The sequence below is a fragment of the Aythya marila genome, assembly GCF_965140915.1.
Source record: "Aythya marila genome assembly, chromosome: Z".
Taxonomy (NCBI): Eukaryota; Metazoa; Chordata; class Aves; order Anseriformes; family Anatidae; genus Aythya; species Aythya marila.
This window is the reverse complement of record NC_139080.1, coordinates 23,047,747-23,067,566: the sequence shown is the minus strand read 5'-3', so window position 1 is coordinate 23,067,566 and position 19,820 is coordinate 23,047,747. Positions and strand designations below refer to the sequence as shown.

The 19,820-nt window shown below is 39.8% G+C and overlaps 1 protein-coding gene across 1 annotated transcript in view; it reads left to right on the top strand.

The window, feature by feature from the left end:
* The first annotated feature begins 2,108 nt into the window (after positions 1-2,108).
* Positions 2,109-19,820, top strand: part of LOC309889675 (interleukin-6 receptor subunit beta-like) — a 33,279-nt gene continuing 15,567 nt past the window's right edge. Inside the window, exons 1-7 of the mRNA XM_082782622.1 lie at positions 2,109-2,252; positions 2,523-2,573; positions 9,679-9,790; positions 14,869-15,035; positions 16,168-16,307; positions 17,199-17,340; positions 17,496-17,578. Coding sequence (XP_082638748.1) covers positions 2,210-2,252; positions 2,523-2,573; positions 9,679-9,790; positions 14,869-15,035; positions 16,168-16,307; positions 17,199-17,340; positions 17,496-17,578 — 738 coding nt within the window. The 5' untranslated portion in view covers positions 2,109-2,209. The remainder of the gene's footprint in view (positions 2,253-2,522; positions 2,574-9,678; positions 9,791-14,868; positions 15,036-16,167; positions 16,308-17,198; positions 17,341-17,495; positions 17,579-19,820) is intronic.

The following is a 19,820-nucleotide window of genomic DNA, read 5'->3' as shown; positions in this document are numbered from 1 at the left end:
TAGAAGAGAGTTTCACAGGTATAAAGCAGGATGAGGAGGCCAGCAGCGTGTTCCTGACTGTGCTTCCATGTCTTGGGAAATTCTTTTTCCTTTGAAGTGTAACAGTTAACAGCTGGTTGGACAGAGTGCAGGGAAGGATTCTGTGGGGTTTTCTATTAATTCACATGATGTAATCCAGGCTAAATGGGAGACGTTAAGATTGCATTCAAGGGAGACCAAGAGCCTGCGTTGTCTTTTACAGCAGAACTTAAATAAGCAAATGACAAGTGAGGAAAAGCATTGAGAGAAATCCAGTACCACATCTACAGTAAGGTATAAGTCTAGGTCTGAGAAGCCATTTAAGCCACAAATGGAACAAAGTTGGTGTTCTCTTCTAGTTCTTGTTGCACTTTTGAGTATATCACAGGAGACAGTGTAATTTATCCTGGTCTGAATAACAGGAAAATTTAGGGCATTTGCAATTCTTAGACAAGTCCATGGCAGTAAAGGAGCTGAAATATTAAACACATGAAAAAGTGTTCCTATGCAAAGTTTACCTTAAAAGTAATAGTTCAGCTTTTGTTTTACATTAAAAAGGTTACTATGGCAACTGGATACCTGATCTTTAATCAAAAATAGGTTCTTATTCCTATGACAAATTACATTTTTTGAGATTCTTTCATCTATTTTGATTGACAACATATTTTCTATACTTCTTACAGTCGATTTTTTTTTTCTTTAAGTGGAAGTAACATCCATACTGAGACCTAGAGATCCAGAAACACTCACATGGACTTGCTTTGTTGCATTTCTTTCCCTACAGTATGTTCTTCCCTAATTCTATGCATGCTGAACTCAGTTTCCTGCTGTTGCACTGACTTACATGGTTTTCATCTAGGATAGGTTACTTCAAATGTGATTATCCTGATCACTTCAAATCAAGGTACATAGTTCAAGTAGCATTCTCTATCTCTTGACCTCTAGTTTGCTCTGAGTCTGTAACTCTGCAAAGCCCTATCAAAACCTTCCTCACGTATGACTTGCATTGCATCTTTTTCACTTTTTCCTTAGTGCTCATAAATTACTACTATCCTCTCTCTGTTCTTTCTGGGAAGTGTTGTCAAGGCTGATATTTGGATCAGTCAGATAAGAAAGGCTTTGACCCTGCATGCACAAACTGTATCTGCCATCCCTCAACATTTTCAAGCTTACTCCCAAGCCTAAGCAACCTAATTACCAGGAAACCCCCTGTAACACCCAGCAGAATTCCATTTCTATTTTATGAATGTGCCCTTCAAAAATCTGATAAGATATAGCTTATATCTGATAAGATATAAGATATGCATTAGTCACATGCTCCCACTGTAGACTAGACTCATGCCTATAATTCTCTCTTTAAGATGATTCATTTAAAACATTTTAAAATTTTTTGTTCCTATTTAATACTCAACCTGAAATATGCCATAGTGGCCGAGATAAGTTAATAATTTGCCTATCACCAGGTAGGTTTGAATCCAGACTCTGCTTGCAGCTATCTGAGTACAGAAGGGAAATTTCCCACAGTAGTGAAATTTTCTGAAAATTTCCCTTTACTGATTGAGCAGCAAGAGCTATTGTGGTTCTGGAGTGCCCAGAGTTATATGTTCTCTGATCAGACTTCATGGATGTGGACCTGATTTACAGCTATAGTGACTTTTGTCTACATTAGGGCTCCCCATTTTGCTACCAACAATGCAGATACAGCACCTCTGCAGTGGTGAATTTATTTTAAATGGAAAAAGAAGGCAGAAAGAGAAGACAGGCAGGGTCTGCTGCTGCTATTATTTCTACAGTGTCTAATCATTCATTTTAGAGTAAGTCAAATACTTTGCCTTGCTTTTCTGCACATTGACATTTAGCATAGATTTTCAAAGAAGCTTAAGCTTAACCTAAGCTTAACTGGGTTTACATTGCTGATATCTTACACACCTTTAACAATCTCATTGTGACTTGTACACACCAAGAAGGAAAGCTTCTGTTTTTCATACAGGTGAAATTAGAATTTCCTAAATATATTTAATAACGTGGAGCCCAAATGTCCATCACGTTGTCATTTACAAGTGGGTTAGATGTATCCAGCCAGCAAAAGTATAGGTAGTGGAATGGATAGGAAAACTGAAGAGGCTGTATGAAAAATAGACTAAAGATTGTGTAACATTGGTGATAATCATTATGCTTCTTTTCAGAGAAGATGAAGAACTCTCTGCTTGCAGCTATCTTTTTACTTGCAACAGGTGAGTTTTTGTTTGATGCATGACTTATTACTCTTTATTAATACTAAGAATTCTTAACACAATTCAAAGGCAAGGATATATGACCAAAGTCATGACTGAATTAAGTTTGGGTAGGAGAAACTGCACTCAGCAACAGTTTATTTATTTTATTATTTTATTTTATTTTATTTTATTTTATTTTATTTTATTTTATTTTATTTTATTTTATTTTATTTTATTTTATTTTATTTTATTTTATTTCAGTTAAATGCATTCTTTTTTATTCCCTAGATTCCTGTAACTGCTTAAATTTGGATTTTCCATTGTGCAAGCAGCTTCCAGGTGGGTAAATATAATTCACATAATATCTAGTTAATTGTAAAGATGAACAGTCAGATCTCCTGGCAACATTTTAGATTTCAGCTAGAAATCTGCCAGCTGAAGTGATTTGGGTTTTAAATATTGACATAGGGTTGTTTGGCTGAAATCCGGCATGTAGAAGCTGTGAATTTCTGACCCTTTCCTAAGGCCCAGATACTTATTACAGGGCTGCAGACGCAGGGTCTGTCTCTATTTCTTGTTTCTAGGGGCCTCCTAGTGGCCTAATCAAATGACAATAGAATATGTGATGTTTATATTGACAAAAGTTTATGGTTTAGATTTAACTAATACATTGCAGTTAATGGTAAAAAAAAGAGAAGCCAAACACTTACCAATAGATATCAGTTTCACAGCAGCTGGTGCTCATGCTGGATTTATTGTAGGCAGCCACAATGTGGCTTGCTCGGAGCCATAGCAGGGAAGACAGTCTTTTACTACATAGTGGCGCTGGATGAGACAACATCAATATGACTGCATTTTTCTGAAATTAACTATGCATAATTACCTAGATCTTGCTATTACTCTATTGGACTAAAGCATTACTGAGAATACCAGAAAAATGTGAAGAAAAACAATGCATACAGGAGTGCAAAAATTGAGCCTTGTTTGTTTTAAAGAGGAAATTGGATTGTGGCTTTTTGGTACAGGGGAAGTTTTTCCTTTGCTTGCACATCTCAGAGTGCAGTCTTGGCACAGGGCTAATATTCTAAGGTGCAGAAGAACTAATAATACATACGTTCTTTAAAAGGAAGCAGTACAGTAAAACCAAAATGGAATGGGATAAAAACAGTATGCACATGTGTACCTACAAATATAGGAAAAGTGGACAAGTGAAAAAAACGTGGGTAACATAACATGTTCAGCTGAAGAGTGTGATATAGGACTTTACAGGACTTTATGGGAATTTATAGGACTTTTTTAGTATATCAGCCAGGCCAGTGAGGGTGGAGTATGTTAATACACTGTTTCCACACATAGAAGCTACTATTTTTGTCTTGTGTGTTTTTAAACTGTCTCATAGAAAAAGCCAATTTATAAAGAAAGATTTTTTTTTTTTTTTTTTTTTTTTTTGTAAGACCAAGAGCATGAAGAACAATACAAGTCCCCATGCATGCTTCTGTAAGGAGAAACAGGTCTGCAGCACTGTGGTCACCACGTGGGTCTCAGTTAACAGAAATGGTTTGGGGAAGAAGTTAATAGGAATTCATCAGAAGGGGGGAATGTTTCCATTTGATTTCATCTCTCCAGAACTGTTATTTCACAGTTTCAGGAGCAGTATGTTGTTACAAACATACTGATGTGAAGTGTTACAGCAGTTCCAAAAAGGTGTTTTTTGTTGTTTTTTTTCTAGTTCTTAATCTAAAAGAAAAGAAGAATTACCAAGTCAACAAAAGGCTCAATTTAGAGTAAAAGAGGAGAATAATGTGAGAGCAGTTGCTACTTTCTCCAGTTCTTAGAGCACCATATCAAGAATGCAGGTGGCCAAGGTTTGGTTTGGTGATTGGACTAGGAAAGCAAAGAACTAAGTAATTATTCACATTTGCTGTAGAAACAAGGAAGACGTGATCTCTACCTTCCCAAAAGGAAGCTGCACACACCTAGACTGATGCAGTAGACTTTCATTAGAAATGCATATTTCTTTTGGTAGGACAAGGGAGGTGTCATGGGTTGGAGGTTATAAGTCTGAGCCATAGCGACACACTTTTGGTCCAAAACAACTGTTAATTTAACTATACAGCTGCCATCCAAGTGGTGATAGACATAGCAAGGACACTCTGTAATTCAGGTTATAGGAAGAAATCAGTCTGAATGAGGAAAAGAGGAGGACTGCTCTTTTACTGCATAATTTCACAAGGGTGTTCTGGGGAAACAAGCAGGAGGAGCTGGAAATCATGGTGCAATTAGAAAAATATGACCTGACTGCTGTAACTGAAACGTGGTGGGATGGATCACATAACTGGAACACTGGAATAGAGGGGGCTCTCTTCTTCTCAGAAGAGGTAGGCAGGGAAGGAGGGGTTGGGGTGTTGCCCTCTATGTTAGGTAAGGGATTGATTGTGAAGAGATGCCTCTGAGAAACAGCCATGGATAGGTTGAGAGTTTGTGGGCAAAAGTTAAGGACCACACCAAAAGAAAGTACAGCTTGTGGATGGTGTCTACTACAGGCTGCCTGGTTAAAGAGAACCTGTGGATGAGGTTCTAGTAGCTTCAGCTACTAGATGCATCATGTTTACACTCTCTCACCCTGATGGGGGACTTCAACCACTTGGATGTCTGCTGAGGAAGCAGCACAGCAGGGTGTGAGCAATCCTGAACCCTCACAGAGTGCACTGAAAATAAATTCCTCATCCAGGTACTAGATGAACCAACCAGAGAAGCATTACTGAACCTGCTGCTCACCAATGCAGACAAACTATTTAAAGAGGTTAAGATTGGAGGCAGGCAGGGATGTAGTGACCATGCCTTGGTCAGGTTTGTGATCTCAAGAAATATGGGCCTAGCAAAGAGCAAAGTCAGGACCCTGAATTTCCAACAAGTGAACTTCCAGCTTTTTACAGACCTAGTGGATGAGATCCCCTGGAACACCATCTGTAGGGACAAAGGAGCTGAACAGAGCTGGCAACTCTTTAAGGATGTTTTTCTTAGAGTGTAAGATCTCTCCATCCCCCTGTCTAAGAAAGCAAGCAGGAAGGGCAGAAAACTGGGATCCCATTTTTAATAAGAATAGAAAGGAAGACCTGGGGAACTACAGAGTCTCTACTCTGTGCCTGGGAAAATCATGGAACAGATCCTTGTAGAAGCAATGTCAGGGCATATGCAGGACAAGGAGGTGATCTGAGAAAGCCAGCATGGCTCACCAAAGGTAAATTGTGCCTGACCAATCTTGTGGCCTTCTGTGATAGAGTGACTATATCAGCTGACAAGAGAAGACCAACCAATGTCAGGTACCTGGACTTCTGCAAGCCCTTTGACCTGGTCCTATGTGACAACCTGATCTCTATATTGGAGAGAGGTGGATTTGAAGGGTAGACCATTCAGTGGAAAGGAATGGGCTTGAAAGTCACACCCAGAGTGTGGTGGTCAATGGCTCTATGTCCAGGTGGAGCATGGTGATGAGTGGAGTCCCTCAGGAGTCTATCCTGAGACTGGTGCTGTTTAAGATCTTTATCAACAACGTGGACAGTGGGATTGAGTGCACCCTCAGCAAGTTTGCAGATGACACCAAGTTGTATGGTGCAGCTGATAACATCAGAAGGAAGGGATGCTATCCAAAAGGACCTGGACAAGCTGGAGAAATGTGCCCATGTAAACCACATGAGGTTCAACAAGTGCAAATTCAAGGTGCTGCACCTGGTTTGGGGCAATCCCAGACATGAGCACAGATTGGGAGAACTCATTGAAAGCAGCCCTGCAGAGAAGGACCTGGGGATTTTGGTGGACAAAAAGCTCAACATGAGCCAGTAGCGCACATCTGCAGCCCAGAAGGCCAACTGCGTCCTGCATTTTCAGAGGGTTGTGCTTAGTGGTGCAGAGTCTAGTTGGAGACCTGTAGCTAGCGGTGTCCCTCTGGGGTCAGTACTGGCTCCAGTGTGTTCACTTTATTCATCAACTACCTGGATGGTGGAACAGAGTGCACCCTCACAAGTTTGATGACACAAAGCTGGGAGGAGTGGCTGATACCCCAGAGGGCTGTGCTGCCATTCAGAGGGACCTCAACAGTCTGGAGGGTAGGACCAAGAGGAACCTCATGTAATTCAACATGGGCAAGTGCAGGGTCCTGCACCTAGGGAGGAATAACCCTAAGCACCAGCACAGGCTGGGGGCTGACCCGCTGGAGAGCAGCTCTGCAGAGAGGGACCTCGGGGTTCTGGTGGACAGCAGGCTGACCATGAGCCAGCAGTGTGACCCTGGGGCTAAGAAGGCCAACGGCAGCCTGGGCTGCATTCAGGAGCCTTGCCAGCAGGTCAAGGGAGGTGATCCTCCCCCTCTACTCAGCCCTGGTGAGACCACACCTGGAGTGCTGTGTCCACCTCTGGGCTGCCCAGCACAAGAAGGACATGGAGCTACTGGAGAAAGTCCACAGGAGGGCTACGAAGATGATGATAGGACTGGTGCAACCGTTGTATGAGGACAGGCTGAGAGAGCTGGGCCTGTTTAGCCTGGAAAAGAGAAGACCGAGGGGAGACCTCATTAATGTGTATAAATATCTGAGGGGAGGATGCCGAGAGGATGGAGGCAGTCTCTTTTCAGTTGTGCCCAGCGACAGGACGAGAGGCAACAGGTACAAACTGAAGGACAGGAGGTTCCAGCTGAATATGAGAGGGCATTTCTGTACTGTGAGGGTGACAGAGCACTGGCACAGGTTGCCCAGAGAGGTTGTAGAGTCTCCTTCTCTGGAAATACTCAAAACCTGCCTGGATGCCATCCCGCACAATGTGCTCTAGGTGATCCTGCTTGGCAGGGGCACTGGATTAGATGATCTTCAGAGGTCCCTTCCAACCTTGGTCATTCTGTGATTCTGTGGTCTTGGGCTACATTAACAGATGAGTGGCCAGCAGGTTAAGGGAGGTGATTCTGCCCTTCTGCTCTTGTGAGGTCCCACTTGGAGTGCTGTATCCAGGTCTGGGGCCCCCAGCACAAGAAGGATGTGGATCTGTTAGAGTGGGTCCAGAGGAGGGCCACAAGGATGATTTCTCTCCTATGAGAAAGGCTGAGAGAGTTGGGACTCTGTCAGCCTGAAGAAGAGAAGGCTCTGGAGTGACTTCATAGCAGTTTTAAAATACTTAAAGGAGGCTTGTAAAAAAGGTGGAGAGCAAATTTTGCTTGTGCAGACAATGACAGGATAAAGGGGAACAGTTTTAAACTACAAGAGGAGACAGTTAGATTAGATGTTAGGAGGAAATTCTTCACTCTGAGGGTGGTGAGGCCCTGGCACAGGCTGCCCAGAGAAGCTGTGGATGCCCCATCCCTGGAGGTGCTCAAGGCCAGGCTGGATGGGGCTTTGGGCAACCTGGTCTGGTGGGAAGTGTCCCTGCCCATGGTAGGGGCTTGTAACCAGATGGTCTTTAAGGTCCCTTCCATCCCAACTAATTTTATGATTCTATGAACCTGGGTAAATCTCTGAACCACAACCATCCTGTATTACCAACTCCAAAGAGAAACATATTTACTTATCAAATAGCGAACCTTTATTGTTGAAGTAATAGGTCTACTGGTATCTTATTAAACCTCTTAGATATAAGGAACACGTGGCTCTACTTATTAGGAAAAAAAAAATCATTATCATGTTAAATATCCTGTACATTTTGATATCCTTATCTACTTTTCTGAGGAGAAGAAAAAAACAACACATTTTATTTCTGTGTCTTTTTTAAAAAGTGTGGGTGGTAATTTGAGACACAATGGCTGATTCTTCTGAACTAGTAGTTCAGACGGTAAGAGACAAAGCAAAAGGAGAAGAGTCAGATTTTATGATTAAAGTTTCTGACAAGTGATTTCTGAAATACTGAAATTAGCTTTACCACCAGAAACTAAAAGATGAGATCCTTTAAGAACATCATCAGCTGTTAATTTCTCTTTGGGTCAAAAAAAAAAAAAAAAAAAAAAAAAAAAGTCAAAAAATTAAACCCAAGTTGTTTTGTATATAAATGCATCCTTCTGCTTTGTAATGTGATCTTTCTGAATCTGGTAGTATACAATATTCTGTTGTTCTCCAGCAATTATTCTGAACTCTGGATCTCCAGATAGAGATGACTGATAGTTTTAGAGTAATTCTGGAGTCTAGTCAATCTGTGCTGTTGTTGATAATTACTCCTGTGCTATGGTGATATAATGCTTTGCAAGAAACTCCCCAGTAATTCTTTCAGTTTGGAAACTGTGGAAATATCACATTTGCCCTCAGTAATAATCACCAAAAGGAAGCCACTCTTGCCCCCTTACTCCTTAAAATTAATTATGCAAGATGTTTCACAGGGATGTGTGAGGCCTACGAGATCCTCAGTTCTGGCCTATGCTTTCCAAAATGTCCACAAAATCCTGTTTAGCTGTCAATAATCTGCTCCAAGCAAAGTTGTTGCCAGCTCCACTTTGTAATTCTGCTGAGGAACAGTGCCTCCCCTCCATGCAAGGCCAATGCTCCGTGTTCTGCAAGATTTCCAAGCCATAGTGACTCCTCTGGGGGATGTGTTTTGCACCATGGGTCTGGAGTGACCCACCAGAAGCCACTGCCTTGCACAAATTCCAGCAAACACTTGAGCGGTGGCACACAGCTGCTGCTCTGAGCATTTGCAGAGACAGTGAGAACACAAAAGGCACTAACTGCCAGACCAGGAAGGTGTGAAACCAGAGCAGAGCAGAGATGGGAGATAAAAATCTAAGGTCTGTTAGCAGAAAGGTGCTAACAGTTTTGTCATCTGCTATAGGGAAATTAACTTGCAATAACTTTCCTCAAAGTTAGTAAAACAAATTGTCTGCAGCTGGAAGTGCTTCCTTGTACATGTATGCATGGAATTAGTTCTGCCAGAGAGTGCTTCCAGTAGTGTAAAGTATATATTCCAGTCAGAATTGAAAACAACAACAACAACCACAACAAACAGTTTAACCAGTTTAAGCTTTAAATAAGTGCAGAGGCAAACTGCAAGCAAGATGTCAGTGTTGTAGGAGTTCAAAGGTGTAAAAACACCGAAGCCACAAGAAAAACCATGGCAAGCATTTCAGTACTACATTATTTGGTATGTAACAGCTGGTAAAGGGAATGCAAAACATTGGTACAATTCTCCATTTTTACTGTCATGTGGGAAAACTAGTTTTTCCTTGGAAACATTGCAACTCGTAATGTTTAATCTCTCTAAACGTTTCTGTCCCTTGTTCTGAACATTAGTGAGCTGCTTGCCTTGAGAATAAACATGACATAAGGGATCACACTTCTAGTACTTATTTCATTGCACAAAGAATATAACTGGTTTTATTATTTCTTTCTTTTGATTCTCCTAACCATCTTGTACTTTTTGATGGTAAATAGTTGCTTGGATGAGTGTTTTCCAATCCGTGTGTTTTCATTTTGCAGACTGGGACAATGAGTTGATGTGCTACAAAGAAATAAGTGAGGATCTAACTTGTACCTGGTTGCCAGCACCCAGTGCTCCAAATACTGTTAATTACACCTTATTCTTAAAATGGTAAGTCTAAAAGTCACTTCAGAAAATGAAAAGCTCTTATCGCTATTTGACATTACTCTTACCTGCCTGAGATGTGTTCTGATGCATTTCACAGAATCACAGAATCATCTAGGTTGGAAGAAACCTCCTAGATCACCGAGTCCAACCTCTGACCTAATACTAACCAGTCCTCCACTAAACCATATCCCTAAGCTCTACATCTAAATGTCTTTTAAAGACTTCCAGGGATGGTGACTCAACCACTTCCCTGGGCAGCCTGTTCCAATGCCTCACAACCCTTTCGGTGAAGAAGTTCTTCCTAACATCCAACCTAAAACTCCCCTGGCTCAACTTAAGCCCATTCCCCCTCGTCCTGTCACCAGGCACGTGGGAGAACAGGCCAACCCCCACCTCGCTACAGCCTCCTTTAAAGTACCTGTAGAGGGTGATAAGGTCGCCCCTGAGCCTCCTTTTCTCCAGGCTGAACAAGCCCAGCTCCCTCAGCCGCTCCTCGTAGGACTTGTTCTCCAGACCCCTCACCAGCTTGGTCGCCCTTCTCTGGACTCTCTCAAGCACCTCGATGTCCTTCTTGTAGCAAGGGGCCCAAAACTGAACGCAGTACTCGAGGTGCGGCCTCACCAGAGCCGAGTACAGGGGGACAATCACTTCCCTAGCCCTGCTGGCCACACTGCTTCTTCTACAAGCCAGGATGCTGTTAGCCTTCTTGGCCACCTGAGCACACTGCTGGCTCATATTCAGCCGACTATCAACCAATACTCCCAGGTCCTTCTCCACCAGGCAGATTTCCAACCACTCATCCCCCAGCCTGTAGCTCAGCTTGGGGTTGTTGTGCCCCAGGTTCAGGACCTGGCACTTGGCCTTGTTGAACTTCATACAGTTGGTCCAGCCTACTGAGATCCTCCTGCAGAGCTTTCCTACCCTCAAGCAGATCGACACACGCACCTAGCTTGGTGTCATCTGCAAACTTACTGAGGCTGTACTCAATCCCCTCATCCAGATCATCGAAAAAGGTATTAAAGAGAACTGACCCCAGTACCGAGCCCTTGGAGACGCCACTAGTGACTGGCCTCCAACTGGATTTGACTCCATTCCATTTTAGGTTGTTTTATAATACTGATCAAAACCTTTCCTCACACCTCATATTGATTTGGTAAGAGCTCCATGTTCCAAACTGTGAGGAGGTTGACATTGGCAAGCAGACGTAGTGCCAAGCAGAAGCTTAGATTAGTTTAATTGTCAATGCAGAAAGAGCTAGAACCTCTGCTTGAACAGAAAATATATACAGAAAAATCTGAAATAGGTGCATAGGTTCAGCAATTGCTCTGTCCTATCTGAGGAAGAGTGATTTATCACTTCCTAATTTCATGAAAGGTGACTGGCAAAGCTACTCTGGATCAGACTGGGAGGACCTCTGCAGCAACTGTGCTTACCTGTCTCTTTCACTGATTCATTAAATTTTGATCGAGACTAGACCCTTATCTTCCCTCCCTGTATTAAAGAAAAGATAACAGGGCAACTTTGTAAGTCAGTAGCTCTGTTGCAGAGAAGTGAAACAAGCTCTGAATACCAGTAATTTTCTTCACTGTCCACTGAAAACATGTAAATTGTCTTGCAAGAACCCTCTTCCCACCCAGTAAATCATATTTATCTGAGAAGCAATTATTTCTTCTTTCTATAGTTTGCTTGTCATTAGACATCTTTTCATGCTTCCAACATGTCTGCTTGGAAAACTATTTCCACAGATCACATTAATTGTTTCTATTTTTGTCTATCGATTTGCACTGAATACACTAATACACACATTGTACATTATATATTATGTTAAGCCACATATCGAATGAGATATTGATGATTTTGAAGTATTTTACTGCAATTTTGAATTATCAAGTTTAATAGCTGGAATTAACTTGTAGGTGTTAATCTCATAATATGGGTATCTTCAGTTTTCATGCTCCATTTTTTGAGGAAGTTAAAACAAAGAACCCATGTTAAATGTAGACAGGCAGATTAAATCAACATCTGCGCTGTGCTTTTTTAAAAAGAACAAAGCAGGTTGCTGTCTCAGTACCTTCATGACAAAAGGGATTTTCCTCATTTTATATTTATATATTTGGGATCTCCCACGAGATTAAGGGCATGTTTAGAAAGAGAACTGAGATCAGAAGGCACAATCTGTGCCATGAGGCCATGTCGTGGGGTGCACAGGTTACAATACTGTACGCTGTTGGCAAATTCTGATACTTATAGCTGATTATGTTACCACATAACACACTGCTCTTTGCTCTTTGCATTTAAGAAAAAAAAAAAAAAAAAAAAAAAAAAAAAGAGAGAGAGAGGGCTGTGGTTCTGAGCATCTCATTAAGCTAAGAATATGTCACTAAGCTGGCATATTCCCCAGGGTGATCTGCATACTGCAGACTAGCAAGGCAGCCACCTCAGCGCGTGATTACTCTCCCTGGCTCCATCAATACTTTCCCACTGGAGGCAGCAGCAGGTGCCAACTTGCAATAAGCACCAAACCTCACTGAATCTGCTGCCTCATCTCCTGTGTCTTCCAGGAGCACTGATTCCTTGGAAGAGGAGAAGCACCTGTGAAACAGCTCTCCTTCTATGGAGATGCTATCAGCCAGAGCATTTGTAATGTCATTGCTCTTAAGTCTCCAGCCAAACTCAGACTGTGCTGTTCCTAAGCTGCAGAGTTGATGTTATGAGTGGAGAACTGGCAGTAAAATAGTGAAAGAGAAGGTGGACAAGAAGGGAAACAACTGCCTCACAGAGTCAGAGATTTTCCCAAGCCAGAGCCAGGACTTGAACCTCATTCTCCTAGGCTACTAGGCTCCAGCCTAGTAATCTTAAAGAAAAGCTTCCTTTCTCCCTGTTCTTTGGGCTAGCAGGAAAACAAAAAGCAATTGAAAGGATTTTTTGCTTACCTGGAAGAGGACATCACCCCACTCCACAAATAACATTAGTTTGGCACTGATTTTTTTCCTTATCCTTGCTCGTTATGATTTAATTGTCAGGAAAAAAGGATCAAAGAAAAACTCCCACACAAATGTTCAAACCAAGCACTCAAGATCATAGTTTGATATATTAGTGCCTGATTCACAACCAGGCTGGAGCAGAAGATGGAGGAACCTTCAAGTTTTTGTTTTGTTTTGTTTTGTTTCTTTTTTCTTCTTTTTTCCAGTTATTTAATATTCTATTATGATCAACACACTTAACACTTGAAATATGTAGGTAGGTAATTAATATACCTACCCACTTCTTTTTAAGAACATTGAATTGGAACAGCTTCAGCCTGGAAAAATCTGTTCTGTGTGTGTCAGAGAGTAAATTATAGAGGGGTCTTGTGTGGGAAAGCCTGGACTGAACAGAAACAGCCTGCCATTTAAGTCCTTTTCATGAAGGAAACATGACTGAGTGGTGAGGAAACACCAAAGTAAAGTTAAATCTTTCCCCTTGAAGTGTTTATTCATTACCCCTATCCCTGCTGTTCTTTACATATTCTTTACATTCATATACTAGTTCCAAACCCTCCACTACCCAAGAGAACTTTTTTGTGGTAATTGGTTACATGTAGGGCATTGGCAGAACCTCAGTTTTCACTATAGTTCACCGGAAAAGTCCAAAATCTCAGCTGGCTTCAGCCAGTCCAGATAGCAAGATGTTTCCTCTCTAAAGGAATTACAAGGACAGTGTATATTGACATAGGACTGGCTCTAACACATGCTCTTCTCCCTGCTGTTCACTGCCCTAGATTATCCTCCTTTGAACAGTAATGTTGGACAAGATGATATCCAGAGGTCCAATATGACCTCAGCTGTTTTGTGAGTCTGTGAACTGTGGACTCCTATCTGCATTAAATGGTTTTGGCCTAAATAGTGTAAAGTGCCTAAATGGCTCCAAATAGTTCTAGACAGTCAACATACCTTATGGCCACTGAATTTGTTTAAATTTATAACAGAGAATTGGCCAGCTATTGGATTTGGGTGAGAATCAAGGTGGCATAAAGTATCTCTCCGTTAACTAGTCCGAAGCACATAGTAATTATGGAAGTCATTTATATAAAAAAAAAAAGTTTTACTGCACAGTCACCATGAGTTGGAGGCACTTTGTATCTTGCAAATATATGCTGTGCCTGGTAGACTTACCCTGTTAACTTACTTTTACTGTTGCATCTTCAACCATTGCACAAGGCTGTGGAGGGGAAAGACTTGAAGACTTATTTGAAAAAACTGGAGGTATTTTCGGCTGCTAACAAATGCAGTATAATAAGGAAATGTAAACAAAGTCAAAGGACAAGGGAGATTGAAACTTTGCTTTAGTATTGTTCTTGAAAGAGCGTTCTTGAAGGCAAGTAACTGAGGATGAGAGGAGTACCTGTTTAGGCACCTCCCATGTAGATATGGCAGTACCTGCAGGAGTACAGAATACTAATGTAAAATCTGAGGAACAGGGTGTTTGTCTAGGAGGCCCAACTTTTAGTAACCTTCAAGCAGAGAAATCCCCTTCCTGGATGAATGTTAGAACTACAAACACACAGAAGCACCAGCAACCAGCAACCACTAACTGTGGGTGAAAACAACGAAATTTCTCAGACTTCCTGGGCCATTTTCTTACTTAGGTATACTTAGGAGAAATCTACAGGTATGAGGACTGAGGTGGCATAGATTTAATTATCTATGTCTTGTTCCTGCAAAGCATCAGACTTCAGTCAGAAGACAGGCGTGACACCATAATACACCACGTTTTTCATACCTTTGTGGTAATTTAGATTCATTCAAGGAATTTATGTACGTCCATTGTAGGTGGCAAGTAGATTTTATGAAGTAATCTCTAACCTAAAGTTATACCTTCTAAATGCTATTTACATTCAATTTGAAGTACAAGAAGGCCATACAGATTTTGTCTTGTATCACTCTGTGCATTATAAATTTAAAGATTTTAACATTTTTCCACCACACAACACAGATTTACAAGTTTAAATTAGCTAGAATTACTGGGGTACTGGAATTACATTTGCTGTTTCAAGCTGTTCAGAAGAGTTTGGTCTTCATTCTGATTCCTTTTTTGTGAAGGGAAAGAATCCAGAAACTTTTCAAAAGAAATACGTCATCACCTTCCATCACAATAGAACGAAAGGATCTCTTCATGCAACGCTCTGCATCTATTTGGATAGCAGTGAATTATGCCCATGACAGCTGTGTGAAAGGGAAGAACATCTCGTTAACACCAAGCAAAGCAGGTACATCTTCATGATTTATGTTACTTCAACATCCAGCTGAAACAGTGGTAGTATTTTCTTCAAAACTACATTCAGGATCGTAAATTCTGATATACACATGTTCTTTTCACTAATTGAGTGTTGCAGTCTGGCTTCTTTGGATGAAATCTTCATTGAAGTCAATTGCAGAAGTCTTTTTTTTTTTTTTTTTTTTTTTAATGGGAGCAGGACTTTAAAACATTTGCTAGACTATAAAATACTTATATCCCCAAAAATATATACTGCGAATATCTTTGTGTACCATACTTTACCACCTTCCTCTGCTCTCTGGTGGTTTTCCTAACTTCTTTATGGGCATGAAAAGGGCAGGCTGACTCAGTAGCAGGCATTTAAGTAATTCTTGCTATAGAGCATTAAAGTTTTAAGAAATGTTTTCAAGTTTCAACTATTTTCTCATGCTAGTTGCCTATTACACAGTGCTTGATGTATGTATGGAAATACATACGTGGGATGTATGGAAAAAGAAATCCTATGAACTATGCAGTTTAGATATTTGTTCACAGGTTCTCTAGAGTATCAAATCACTGAGATAACTTCAAGACCTTTCCAAAGCCCCACCTTCTCAGAGTAATTATATTCCAAGTAAAACAATACTTCTCACCACTGACAGGCACTACCAGTACAACCAAATTATCACTATGACCTCCTTGGGAGACTTTTGGACACCTTGCTTCTATTGGAGGAGAAACAAAATGTATTTACGTTTAAAATTACATAGCTAAACACAGTTGCTGAATTTGGAAGCCATTAAGTTCTGTAAACTTTTCTACAGAACATGGTTTTAGGAACTATTGACATTTTGATTTTGCCATTCAGACTCACTCAGAATAGCACCTGTTTAGAAACAGGGTCTTCCTGGTATCAGGAGAAGCATTCACAAAAGAATTGCAAGAAGAACAATCCTATTTTGTTGACACCATAAAGATTTAGTAATAATTTATTTCCAGTCTTTTTAAAGTCTTTCAGTGTTCAGTATTCTGAGCCAAGTCTTATATTATATTTTCAGTGAAACACACCAACACACCTGACACATAATTACCAAAGCCTTCCTGCTTCTCTTGTATTGATAACATCTGCATATTTCCTATTTTAGGGAAGTGCTTGACACCATCTAACATAAATGCTCATCAGATCACAAACCAACTGAAAATAAAATGGGACATGCCTGCAATTCCTACACAATATGAACTGAGATACAGAGAGGCACTCACAGAAACCACTCAGTGGACGCTGGTAAGTATTTCCAGATGCCAATTACTTGAGAACATGAGGTGCGTTACCATCAGCTCAGCAGTACATAGCACATATGGCAGGATGTAAACAGGATGTTACTGAAGAGCATTGAAATATAGATAGCGAGAAACCATTACATTCAGTTTGAAGGCAAATCTCACAAAGATCTCTTAGTTTTGTTCTGACAGATCCAGAGCTGTATGAGAGAGACAAATTAATAGTTTTATATAGAAAAAAAAATAAAAATAAAAATAAAAATAAAAATAAAAATAAAAATAAAAATAAAAATAAAAATAAAAATAAAAATAAAAATAAAAATAAAAATAAAAGGAAGAAAAAGAAAGAACACTGTGTTAGCTGGTAACCAGACAATAAGACACAACCATCAACAGTGTCTTCAACAGCTGAGGATCTACAGAAGATATTAGAAATGAGATAAAATCCCAAGTCCTGGTTACACATCAAGTGATGGGCCATATTACTTTCTATGCTGGTATCATTAAATTTTCAGAATTATTAGAGACCAGACAACTGTGATATTGTTCTTCAGAATGCCAGCAAGTATCAAAGTTAAGTAACTGATAATTTTTCAGCACGTATGCCTAATCCATTAAAAAAAAAAATGTTTAGACCTACACTACTGCTTACATGTCCTGGCTGAACAGAGTTAGATCATGAAGAAGAAAACATAATCTTGAAAGAATGAACAGAAATTGGCTAAGATATATAGTAATTCTTCTTTTATGATGGGGACTGCTACTTTCTTCTGCAATCAGAATAATGGTCCTTGACTGAGTAAACAGTTAATATAAGACTATGCTTTATTATGTTTATAAGACTATGTCTTATGTTTTATCGCTGCCACATACATTAAACATCATTTATTTTTAGGTGCCCATAGAAAGCAATGCTGTCAACATCACTGTTTCGAATTTAAATGCTACAGCTTCATACATTGTTCAGTTCAGATGCATAGCCAAGGATGATCTTCACTGTGTTTGCATTTGGAGTAGAGAGATTTTGGTCCCTCACAGTAAGTGAAAGATGGTTTCATGTAAATAAGCATGAGTGTAAAAGCCCTTTCCAATTTTATATCATAGGAAATAGCTTTGTCAGATACTATTGAAAATATGAAGATCAAACTGATTTATATGAGTGCATGTCTCCCTATTTTCCCATGTTTACCAGAGCTCATGAGCAAGCCAAGAATATCATATAATGCAACTACAGAAATCTCTCCAGGCAGAAGAAGTGTTCTTCTTAAGTGGGAGGTAATGTTCTCTTGAGTATGGGTCCCTTCTGTTATATCCATGCTATTCATTCATTACTTTATAGGAAGAAAACAGTCTTTCTTATTTTATTGAGGCTACAGTGTATGAAGAAAAAGCATTGAATATTGAATTTGTGCTTCAGGATTCACTGAATTTGTGTGGTTCTGTGCCAGGTGCTAGAAACTAGCAAGCAAAAACTACACCAATTTATAAACTATTTATTTTTTACTTAAAATTATTAAAACAGCAATTTCTAGGTTCAAGTAATTGAAGAGAATTAATATCCTTTCCAGCTAACATCAAGAATTGGTGTGCCTCAGGCTTGTTTTAGAATTAAGCTTTTCTTGAATGATCCTTGTAAGACTTAACATGTTCAAGCGATGTACATTGTGTTTGACATGTTCCTAAGGAAGTCATATTCTCAATAGACACCAAAACTTTTCAAAAAAGCACTTAGTAAGTCTACTAATTTGCTAATTCAGAAGTGCAAATACATTATAATCAGGAGAGAAAAGTTGTTCTGGCTTACAAGAACATCTTTCATGTTTCCCCTAATGATACATAAAATTGACTTTGCAAGTGAGAGGCTTCCCTCCTTCTGTAGCAGGTGTCATTACCAGCAGACTGACTATAGTCAGTTGAACCATCTGAAATTGTCTTGGTAAGAAATGGATAATTGACAGTCTTGAATTCACATTTAAGGGGGACATAGGCAATTTCGTTGAGCAAGGTGTACCTGCAGGTTTTCACATGGAAACTAAGGCTATGTAGATGCTGAGAGAAGGAACATCTACAACTCCCAGAAACTTGCCATAGGGAATGTCTAAAGCAGAAAAGACAGAGTCTGGCAGAGTTTTGATATATAAAGAAAATCCGGAAAGTTTTGTAATTACCCCATGTGGTTTTTGTAAGGGAAAGAAAAAAAAAAATAGCAGAGGAAGTAGACACCTACGCTTCTGATTGGGATGAGATATCCCTTCTTTTCCTTTATCTCCTGAGAAGAAGGTAAAACTGCAAAGTAAATGATTCATTTTGAGATAAAGAAGTGGATTGTACGTGCCAATTTAAATGTTAAGACAAGAAAGCATTCTCCACTAAACTGCTTTGAGTAAAAAATGTGTACATTAAATACAAAATCAAGGCTAGCACCTTCTTTCAGGAAATCTCTCCTACTAATCTAGTATACTAAATAAGATTAAAGTCCAGATGGCTTCAGCAAAAATTGAAGAGGCACAGAAAAGGAGTATACTCAAAAATTAACATGGTAAATGGAGAGGAAAAAAAAAAAAAAATTGCTGCCTTACTTGTTTAAGCCAATTTGAAATAAACAAAGAAACAAAACAGCTTTAAAATTGTAGAGGCTAGCTCCTCTGTTCTTATTAAAGTTCCATGTGTAAGCTCTACAAAGTTTAGACCAAAAGACACAAGATAGATGGCTTCAGCTCTGAACATCCAAGCAGGCATTACACATTGCTTTCCTCAATGGAAATAGTATAAGACCTCCTGCTGCACCGCACAGTGCTTGCCTTTTCCAGTCTCATGTTGTTAACTTAAGAAAGTTAAGTTCTGCTTGATTCTTCTTGTGTAATAGACCTCATATGCAACATATTCTAGGAATCATTTCTCCTACACACAAATATTTTCCACTTTCAAAGTCTGGTGACAGAACCATAATGCTATTCCCCTAGCAGCTTCACCAGAACTTCAGATAAGGACAGTGGTTCATCCCTCCAAATGCTGTGATAAACTTCTTTCATTTCCATTTTAAGAACTTCCACCTTTAGCAGAAATCCCTCTCAGCATGTATGTCTTTGCCTTTTACATTTGTTGACCATCATCCCATCTATGTTAGTTCAAATTTATCCAATTATTTCACTAAGATAACTTGACCTCCTAGTTTAGTGTTCTCTGTACACTACTAATTCACCACCAAGGTGACTAAGAAATAATAGACACACTGGATATCAGAAGCAATTTTTGCACAGTTCCCAGACTTCCTTGTATTTCTTTCAGTTTCCATCTAGACTGCAGTGGTTTGAATTTCTGTCCACTCATTTTCTGATCTGTCATGAAGATTAATACAATAAAATAATGAGTGAACCATTATCACCTAAAAATTTGTATCAATAGCTATATAACATATTCCAAGGTTGTAGTGTAATTATCAGCATTTATCCTCAAAGCGACTGGATAGCTAACAAAGTCTACTAGATGAACATTCCCAGAGGCATAAACTTCAATT